The sequence below is a fragment of the Beta vulgaris genome, chromosome 2 (assembly GCF_026745355.1).
Source record: "Beta vulgaris subsp. vulgaris cultivar EL10 chromosome 2, EL10.2, whole genome shotgun sequence".
Lineage (NCBI taxonomy): Eukaryota > Viridiplantae > Streptophyta > Magnoliopsida > Caryophyllales > Amaranthaceae > Beta > Beta vulgaris.
In genome coordinates, this window is record NC_079203.1 from 24,675,679 (window position 1) to 24,686,676 (window position 10,998).

Sequence of the window (10,998 nt, forward strand, 5' to 3'; positions counted from 1 at the left end):
AAAGACTAAGTCACCACAATGAATAACACTAAGGGTTTTGAATGCATAAAGGCTAAGCCACCAACACTCAAGAGGGTTTGTAAACAATCAATGTTTAACACAAAGCTCAAAGCTCACGAAAATTCTTATTAATCTGTAGAGAATTTCGAACTACATAGCTTTATATTTATACTACTTGACAAAAACATAAACCTAGTAGGATTAGGACAAATCCCTAATTCCTAGACTCCTTAGACTCCTTTGAATCATGTAAAATCCATCGTTTTAAGAACGTAGGCAAAACCATGATTCCTAATTCAACTCTAACTAGGAAAACAATTAAAGATATGAATCCTAATAGAATTAGGATCCTCATAGACATGTTAGAAACACACGCCTATTCACTACCTAGGTTAGTTAGCAAACATGCTACTACCTTAGTAGTCATTCCCATGAAGAGTCCTCCATGTACATCAATTGAGCCAAGGTTTAATGAGATACTCTTGTATGCAAGTGCTAGATATGCTCCTGTATCATCATATGATGTATTTATTCTTCATATGATGAATTTATTCTTCAAGAATCAAATACTTGTGCGGAAGCTAAGTAAAACAATTCAATAACAATGGAGATTCAACCAAGTAACTCGAACTAAAGTAACCAGGATAGATCTTAGGCTATTCAATGATAAAGACTAAGTCACCACAATGAATAACACTAAGGGTTTTGAATGCATAAAGGCTAAGCCACCAACACTCAAGAGGGTTTGTAAACAATCAATGTTTAACACAAAGCTCAAAGCTCACGAAAATTCTTATTAATCTGTAGAGAATTTCGAACTACATAGCTTTATATTTATACTACTTGACAAAAACATAAACCTAGTAGGATTAGGACAAATCCCTAATTCCTAGACTCCTTAGACTCCTTTGAATCATGTAAAATCCATCATTTTAAGAACGTAGGCAAAACCATGATTCCTAATTCAACTCTAACTAGGAAAACAATTAAAGATATGAATCCTAATAGAATTAGGATCCTCATAGACATGTTAGAAACACACGCCTATTCACTACCTAGGTTAGTTAGCAAACATGCTACTACCTTAGTAGTCATTCCCATGAAGAGTCCTCCATGTACATCAATTGAGCCAAGGTTTAATGAGATACTCTTGTATGCAAGTGCTAGAAATGCTCCTGTATCAATGGTGGTTTCATGGAAAATCTAAAGTTTGTAGGTCCTTTCCTAAAGCTTGTAGGTTTTTATTTTTATTTTTCTATCAACACATTTATTGAGTATTACAATTGTTTTACTTTCCTTGCTTATTTTCGAATTATTCTTGTGAGTTTCCAAAAGTGATCGAAGAATTTGTGAGTGTTGTGAGTATTCTCAATACAAACAAGTTTAAAACCTTAGTTTCGGATCCAAGAAACACTTCCTTGAACCCTAACTAAATCGAATCAAAGAGGGAGTGTTTATGTTTGTTTCAACTCGTTCGTTTCTTGTAAGGTGTGTTATTTGATACATGTTACACATAAATATATTAGTATTTCTTTTACCTATTTTAAAACAAACAACCTAGTAGAGGTGGGCATGGGCTAGGCCGGGCCTGTTCACGGGCTCGGTCCGCGGGCTTGGGTAAATGGCGGGTCGGGCTTGAAATTTTCGAAATTTGTCCACGGCCCAGCCCAGGCCCACGGGCCCGCGGGCCGGGTTGTGCTTCCCGCGGGCCCAACCCATATTTTATTGTTTTTTTGTATTTTTGACAGTTTTAGGCTAAAAACAAAGGAAATGAGCGTTCGGCCCACGGGCCGGCTCGTGCCGGTGCGGGACAGAAATAAAATTCCCTGATCGTGACAGGCTCGCGGCCTACGTAGCGGACAACGGGCCGGGCCAGGCCTCGAGCGGGCTCGTGCCGGATCGCATGCCGGCCCGACCCATGCCCACCTCTACAACCTAGTAAAATCTAGGGCTTTTGCTTTCTATTCTCATTCTTTCCCTTTCTTAAACCCTTTCCCGCTTCCTTTCTCCTTTGTGAACCAAATGCACGTAATTACTTTATTAAATTGTTAAGATTTGTAGTTTTTTTTTTTTGGAAAGTCTTCCATTCATTTTTACCATGTTTAGGAAGCTTTATAGAAGTTGCATGTTTAGCAAAATTACCCCCTGTTATAATAATTTTAATTTTTTTTTTTTGAAAAAATCAAATATAAAAAAACCTGTCGTTTTGCTTAATGGAAAGTGCCGTTTGATAGCAGGTGGTAATCTGGTATCCCCTTCTTAAACCCTAATTTCATCTCCCTTCCTCATAAGTCATAAGCTGTCACACAAAGATCCTTAGTTCCTTGTGCTTTCTTTCTCTCCCAAAGATAGTTGAACAACGATGGGTAAAGTAAAAGGAAAGCACAGACTCGACAAGTTCTATCACTTAGCAAAAGAACAAGGTTATAGGTCACGAGCAGCATTCAAGCTAATTCAACTAGACTCAAAATTCTCTCTCCTCCATGCATCTCGTTCAGTACTCGACCTGTGCGCCGCACCAGGTGGTTGGATGCAAGTAGCCGTAAATCGGGTCCCCGTTGGTTCTCTTGTTATCGGTGTTGATCTCTTCCCTATTCGCCCCATTCGAGGTTGCATCACTATTGAAGAAGATATTACTAAGCCTAAATGTCGCTCAACTATCAAGAAATTACTATCAGAAAATGGGTTTAAAGCTTTTGATCTTGTACTTCATGATGGTTCACCTAATGTTGGTGGTGCTTGGGCTCAGGAAGCTACTAGTCAGAATGCTTTGGTTATTGATTCTGTTAAGCTTGCTACTGAGTTCTTGGCTCCTAAGGGCACTTTTCTCACCAAGGTTTTTTTTTTCCTTCTGTTTTCTTTCAATATTAATAAAACTAGCTTTATATGCAAGCAATACATAGTGTTAATTTTCAAACTTGTTATATATTTTATTATATACTCCGTCTGTATTGTTAGATGAATTTAGATATATTAATTTGCTAATTTTAAAAACTAACAAAGGTTGTGAGATTATATACTCCATCCTTATTTTTTGTGAATGAATATTTAGAGGGAGAGACCATCTTTTAACTGTTAAATTTGTAAACTTAAAAATGTTGTATAACTAATTGAACGAGAATTGTGGTGTGATTGGCAGCCCCGTTGGGATTAAGTTGAGGTTCATTGTTAGATGATGTGCTCTGTTTTAGAGCTGGGAGAAGAGTTGTGGGACAAAATAAGTTGTGTTATGAAATTTACATATATGGCCTGGAACATTAGTTGGAAACCCGATATTGATGAATCTGAACAAACTGATTGTGGGAAAATGCATTGCTTTACACAGTTTTCCTCTCAACTATCTGATTGTGTACTTGTGCTCTAATTAACTCTAATAATTCCTCTTCATGTGCGAAATGGGCTGAAATCCGAGTTTTATCTGTTATCTCAGGTCTTCAGATCACAAGATTATAGTGCTGTGCTCTACTGTCTTAGGCAGGTACTGCACCACCGTCCAGCCTATTATGATGTCATTTTAATTTTCAAAACATAGCTTAGGTTACTGCAGCTGATTTTGTCATCTCCCATCGGACTTTTTGCATCATGATTGATCTAACTTTCTTAGATGAATTATTATTGTGCAGTTATTTGAAAAGGTGGAGGTAACTAAACCTGTTGCCAGTCGTTCAACATCTGCAGAAATTTATGTTATAGGTCTTAGATACAAGGCGCCTGCAAAAATTGATCCTCGCCTTCTGGATTTCAAGCATCTGTTTCAGGGTGCTATTGAACCACCAAAGGTATCTTAACCAGGGCATAGTGGGAAAAGACCTAGGCTTTCCTTTTTCCTAATACTATGTCATTTGAAAAGGTTCATCTTTCTCTTGCATATCACCTAACCTTAATGATATTGACATTGATTTTTTTTTTTTTTTTTTTTTTTTTTTGCCGAATGCAGGTGATTGATGTCCTGGAAGGTGGAATCAAGCAAAAAAGACAACGTGATGGGTGAGTTTGCATTGCCGAAGCTTTAGAGTAGCTCTGTATTTCTCTGAATGATATCATGACTGCCTGCATATTCCATATTAGAGACGATGCCAATTATTTATATATATTTGTGTGTGTGTGTGTAAAGGGAACATCTGAGGATATGCATAAAATAACCCCAAGCAATTAATGTTTGAATTGTTTAAAAAATGTTACTGTTTTAGCGATGAAATATATTTTCAAAGCTATTTTTCTACCAATTATGTTTTCTGTACATCAATTCACTCATCGCGCGCATATATGACTTGTATATAGACATATAGGGGAGAGAGGTGAGAGAGGAGATATGCACTGAGGGCGTAGAATTGCTTTCTCTTGTCTAACCAAGTAGAACGTGATTTTTTAGTGATGAGATAAATTTTTAAAGCTATTTCTTTTTTCAATTACGTTTTTCGTACATCAAGGCATACATCACGTGCATATAGGACTCGTACATATATATATGTATAATATAGAATATGAAGAGAAAGAGAATGGCAGAGAGAGAGAGAGGGAGAGTGACAGGGGGGGAGGTGAGAGAGGAGATATGCACTAAAGGTGTAGAATTCCTTTCTCTTGTCTAACCAAGTAAATGAATATTGGAGGGTGTAATTTCTTTCCTCCGTCATATTATTCCGTTCTTGTCCTTCGTCATGAACCGATTGGCACCTTAGGCTTTCTGTTCAGTCAACTTTTCTGGAAGAAATATTCTGGGCAAGCCAGCATATCCCTCCACGTTGAGTTTAAGTTATATGTATCTTCTGCTGCAGAAAATCCTTTCTAGAAAGGATGCTAATATTTCCATCAGTGCCCAAAGGTGTCCTGCAATAAGGCCACTTATCTACATTGGTAGCTCTGTACTTCTTGCTTATTCCTGCTCCATATATCCATGTCCTTTAACTCAGCTCAAGGCACTAATCTATTCCAAATACTGTTAACTTTTACTGAAATCAAGCCTCTATCAATCGATGTGTGTTTTTTTTTAAATTTCCAACCTACTATTTCCAGGTATTATTAAATGTCAGCGGCAAATGTCAGTATACTCGTGTTTAGATGGTTACTTGATATGTATTTAGTCTTTTATTATTGGTTACTAATATCCTCAGGTATGAAGATGGAGTAGTTCTAGTGAGAAAGGTCTGTCCTGCTGCTGATTTTGTTTGGTCATCAGATGATCCTGTTAAGACTCTTGGCAAAGTAACTTCCATCAGCTTTGATGATCCGTCCAGCTTGCCTTTGAAGGATCATCCTTTAACAACAGAGGAGGTAATATTCTGCAGTAGCTATGTATTTCACATGTATATAACATATTTTTTGCCAGGTTATACCATATTTAACCTCTTTGAGCTCTAATGATTTGCCAGATTATAATTTTATGTGAAGACCTGCGTGTCCTGGTAAGCAAGACTTCAAGCAGCTTTTGAAGTAAGCAAACTTTATTTCCTCTTTTTTCATAAGATGCTCTAGGTGGAGAATCCCAAGTCTCTGTGTAGCATAAAATTATAACAAGGACATGCAATCATGCATACCTTTTTTTTGTATTACAACACATTGAAAGTTCAGAACATGAACTCAACTTTTAATAATTTATGATTTTTTTTCCGTCACCCAAATTTAAGGTCTGAAAATCTTCACAAATTTTAACTGGTAGATTAGTCTGAACCTTCGGTTATGATTTCACATATATGTCTGGGTATTTCTTTTCAATCATTGTAAGGAATGTGCTGTAGTACATCCCCCCCCCCCCCCCCCCCAAGTTTTTCTCTCTCTAATTATGGTGTGCCATATTTATCACAGGTGGAGGATAAATATACGGAAGGCTCTTTCTTCAACACATAAAACCAGTTCTACTAGCCTAAACACTGATAAGGTGAATGAGAATGCTGCTAAAGATGAGGATGCGGATGCGGATGTGGATGATGATGAGGATGAGAAACTTCTCAATGAAATGGAGGATTTAACACATGCTGTAGAGAGAAAAAAGAAACGTGAAAAGAAACTTCTTGCAAAGAGACGGGCCAAGGTTGTCTTCAACTTTTTCATCATATATAAATTTTCTTCAACTTCTCTTCCTAGTAGTTTTACTAGTTGCTATGGAACTCAGGGCCTAAGAAAAAGCTTTACATACTTGGGATTGTAGATTGAAATGTAGTATTATGTCAGAAAAAGCCTTAATGTGAGATTTTCAAATTTTCATGTGCAATAGGCTGTTACATGACATAGTCTTTAGAAGACAGCAACCTGCACGTTAAATCTTATATAGCTCATCCTTTGACACATCTTTTCTTGAATTGCCTTGAATCTTTACACCAGTAGTCGGTGCTAGATTTGATGCTAGTTACGTGACAAAGATCTTTGTTCAGCTATTGAGGCCTCAGTAAAAATGTAGCAATAAAAAGAATGTAAACCAAACCATAGAATTTGCAATGTGAAACTCTTGTGATAATGCTTCAAGATGAGACTCTCACAACCCAGCCACAGTTATTGGGTGTTTGTGACAGCAATCAATGCTGCAATCACCGACTCATTTTATGTTTGAGGTGGCTTTGGTGAACAGGGATGAGTAAACCTCGGTTTCAATTCATCCAGTTTCAAGATTGCTGTATTTTACTCCTATGTTTGGAAACATTAGCATGCATACCATTTTTGGAAATCTGTAAAGGTATGATATATATTATTTTTAAATAGTAGTTGTTTGTGATTGGATTCCTCAATATGTTGTTAGATTGAGGGATGAAGAGAATGTGGGAGTGGCCCCACTCCTATGGAGGGATTTTGTTGTTAATTATGCTGCACCCTTAATTATTGGGATTCGAACAACGTAACAGTCACTCCTTTATCTGAAAATAATGGGAACATATAATACTTCGGGATGTCAGGAAAAAGTCCCATTTCCTAATATAGAAATAAGCTATGATTGGATTTCCAAACATATACCCCGTTTAAATGGAGTTGTGGAGGGAGGATGGAAAAAGATTACTATTGTACAGGAAATTTGGGTGCATCATGTAGGTCCTTTACTGCAAAGAGATGATGTGTAGAAAATCAGTGTAGATAACTTCTTGCTCTTTAAGGAAATTAGGCACATGACTTGAAGCCTTTAGTTTTAGGGGGTTTATTGACTGGTGATTGGTAATGGACCTGGGGCCTTCTATGGACAGGTGACTAGGGTGATTTTCAAGGCCTCAAGACTGGTTTCACAATCAAGCAGGGGCTGGGGGGTGTCTTTTGAAGGTATGAAGCCTTCACATATTTTCTCGACCAATGCAATTGCTCCTTGCTTATGCCAAAGTATTGTCCTTTTTATATTTTCAAAGATCCCATATGTTAAAGATCTTGGACATTCTTCTGTTGATGTGTTCTAGTCCTGGCTCGACATGAGGGTTGCAGCTTCTGTGATAGAAAAATTGAGTGTCACTTAGAGGCAGCAATTGAAAGGTTCCTTCTGCATGTTGTTTTTTCTCTTGAATGATTTGATCTCTTGAATGATTCTATGGCGGGATTCGTACTAGCTGGTTGTTTTTATTGTTAGTGCTTATGTTTTTTTTTATTCATTTTTGACTGATGGTGTGTTCTTCTGGATTGTGCAGGATAAAGCACGGAAGGGAACAGGAATGCAGATAGATGCCCTAGAAGACGGTTATGTCGACAATGAATTGTTTGCTCTTGCTTCCATCAAGGTTTGTCATCATAAGTTGCTATATTGCCTGGAAGTTTTGGGTGTCATTTTGGTGACTTTTGTGTATTGTGGAATTTATATCTGGACACTCATTCTATTAATTCTTTATTCCCTTTCTTTCCTGTCGTCTCTTTTCCTTTATCTTGTCTTTAATAAAGGGAAAGGGTGTTGGTTAGGGGCTGACTTGCTTCACGAGGAATCAAATATTATCTGATTGGTTCACGGGGTTGTTACTTGTTAGTAAGGTGATATCAAGGAGAAGTGGATGGATAATAAAGAGCTGTGGGTTGTTTTCTCAGCATTATATGCTTCTCTCGTATGGTTCTTGCTTAATAATCTCATCAGGCTTATCAATGTTTTCTCCCTTCCAATCTTCTACTCTCATTTCATTATTCCTTCCCTTTAGAACTGGAACAATTTATAATTTGACTGAAGTTGCTGATTGTAGGGTCATGGTGGAAAGTTCAGTCTTTCTAAGAAAGCCAATTGCACCATAGCTGTATGCTCGTCTTAAAACTTCAATTTTAATTGGAGTCATTGTCTTTCAGGGCAAGGAGGATCTTGCAACTGTTGATACCACAGAAGACATTGAAGTTGATGATTTGGCTGGTAGTGATGATGATGCAGACAATGAGGCTGCTGAGGATAGTGAATCTAATGACTTGGACTCTGATGAGGAGCGTACAAGGTATATCTGTGTTGATCTTCCTTTTGATTGGCTTTTACGTAAAGCAATGTTTAATAATGATTTTGATACGCTGTTGTTGTAATATGCTGTCCTGTATCTTTCCCAGGTATGATGAGAAGCTAGATAAGATTCTTGATGAAGCTTATGAACGTTTTGTTGCCAAGAAAGATGGAAGCACAAAGCAGAGGAAGCGTGCCAAGGAAGCCTACTCTGATGTGCTCTTGGCGGTAAGGAGCTTCTATGCAAATCAACTGTCTTATCTCCTTGTTTTATTCATTAATATAACTCATTATGATAATACTCTGGCACTAGTGTTGCAATAGAAAGTAGGATCTGTTATCATCTGACAATTTTTTTTTTTTTTGAGGGGATCATCTGACAAATATTTAATTAGTCTGTTTTGCATTTCTTCTGTTTCATGTGTTGGCGAATTCTTTACTGTTTATGTACTAGAATTTATTTTGGCTAATCTGTGGGAACTATGTATGACATGGATCGGCAAGAACTTTGGGTGAGCCCTATGATATTGTGGTAATATCTTTGGTGTTTCTTGTGCAGGGTAGTGGTGATGATGAAAATGACGTAGATCTGCCAGACTATGATTCAGACATGGACCAGGGTGTCAAGGAAGCTAATCCTCTTGTTGTTCCTATCCACGAAGATAGAGAACCAACCCAAGAAGAAGTTAAGCAGCTGTGGTTTAGTCAAGACATTTTCACTGAAACTGTAGAGGGAGACCTCGACAAGGATATTAGTGATGATGACTTGGTAGGTGTACGACAACAGAAAATTGCCCTCCCAAAAATAACTAAAGAAAGCTCAAAGCCACATTCTTTGGGCGCAGACATTTCTCAAAAGAGACTAGCAAAGATGCAAGACGAGTTGGAGGTTGTGCCTGCTCCTGTTACTGATTCTAGTGAGAGCTCGGATGATGAGTCTGAGGAGGAATATGATACTGACACAAAGTGCGAGGTGTTAGCCGTTGCTAAGAAAATGTTGAGGAAAAGAAAAAGAGATGAGATCATAGATGATGGTTACAACAAACGCACATTTGATGATCTGGACGGGTTGCCTAAATGGTTTCTTGAAGATGAGATGAGACATAACCAACCATTGAAGCCAGTCACCAAGGAGGAGATAGCTGCTGAAAAAGCGCGATTTAAAGAGATAAATGCGCGCCCTGCCAAAAAGGTTGTGCAAGCCAAAGCGAGAAAGAAGAGGGCTGCAATGAGAAATTTGGACAAGGTAAGAAAGAAGGCTAACAGCATCGCCGACCAGAATGATATCCCTGATCGTTCTAAGAGTCGTATGATTGATACGCTGTACAAGAAAGCAGCAACACCAAGAAAGCCTAAGAAGGAATTGGTTGTTGCGAAGAAAGGGGTTCAGGTTAGGGCGGGTAAAGGTAAACTTCTTGTAGATAGGAGAATGAAGAGTGACTCGAGGCAATATGGAATGAACAAGGACAAGAAGGGCAAGGGGAAGGGCAAGGCCAAAGGCAAGGGCAAGGGCAAGGGTCCCGGCTCCGCAAAAGGATCGGGTAAGAAGGCCGGTAAGGGTAAAATGTGAGCTTAGGGAGGCTTGTGGAAAAATGTTTCCAAGCTTTTGGCAATTTTGACTTGTTCTGAACTTTTGGATTGTTAAAATATTTGGTTTGAATAGAGCCGATAAGTAATATAATGCTGTTGCATTCTTTTTGAATTTGGTGTTTTGACATTTTTAAATGCTTACAAGAATCACATTTTAGATATTTTGAGGAATTTTATGATGTACTTTGGAAATGTAATTTTTTAAAAAGAATATTTATACTAGTAAAAACTCATGTAAGACTGATTAGGATGTGGATACTTATACCTTGTCGTTTCCCATTAATATCAATTGCTTGTTTTTTGTCCAAAAAGAAACATTTTGCTGGTTTGGTATTGTATTTTATGTTCACTTTTGATTAAATATTTTTGAAATATAGTAGATTAACCTTGATTATTTGTGATCTTTTTGATATAATCTCAATTAGGAAAAATTGATTCTTTAAATAATCCAAACTTTGGATCATTCGTTCAATAAATCTGACCTTTTGAATATCGTTTAATAAACCTTTTGACATGATCTGTTCATATTAAATCGCGAGATTGATAACCAGTAACAGTTGTAAAATTAATTCTATATGGTGACCCTTAACTTTTTTAAATTCTACTTGATAGACAATTTTTATCTTTCCTCTATTTGGTAACCTTCTACTTTATTTTTTTTATTTTCTTTAACCTTATTACATTTTAAAATCATTTTTTAATTAAAAACTTGATTTTTCAATTACAAAAAACTCATTTTGAGATTAAAAGAACCCCAAATCTTCCCCCACCATAATCACTCATCCTACGACCCCCTCTCCTCCCCTAGCCACCATCACCCCCTTCCCCCTTCACTGCCAGCCACCATCACCCCCTCCCCCCTTTATTGCCACAGTCGGACAACCCTTTCCCCCAATGCCGAGGCTTCCTCCTTTGCCGCCGACTATAACCCAACTTCCATGAACCACCCCGACCCTCTTTCCCACGCACCCGGACCAGGCGTCGCACCTACCATTCTCTCCTCTAACAAAACCGGAACCACACCTTCCACAACATTT

General features: G+C 37.8%; 1 protein-coding gene across 1 annotated transcript; it reads left to right on the top strand.

Moving 5' to 3' along the window:
* Positions 1-2,280: 2,280 nt before the first annotated feature.
* LOC104906361 (adoMet-dependent rRNA methyltransferase spb1) lies at positions 2,281-10,205 on the top strand. The gene is given in 12 exon segments (XM_010695101.4): positions 2,281-2,836; positions 3,431-3,478; positions 3,624-3,779; positions 3,938-3,987; positions 5,112-5,271; positions 5,370-5,397; positions 5,400-5,430; positions 5,803-6,028; positions 7,596-7,685; positions 8,233-8,372; positions 8,479-8,599; positions 8,931-10,205. Coding segments are annotated over 12 exon segments (2,535 nt in total). The 5' UTR covers positions 2,281-2,362; the 3' UTR covers positions 9,942-10,205.
* The last annotated feature ends 793 nt before the right edge of the window (positions 10,206-10,998 follow it).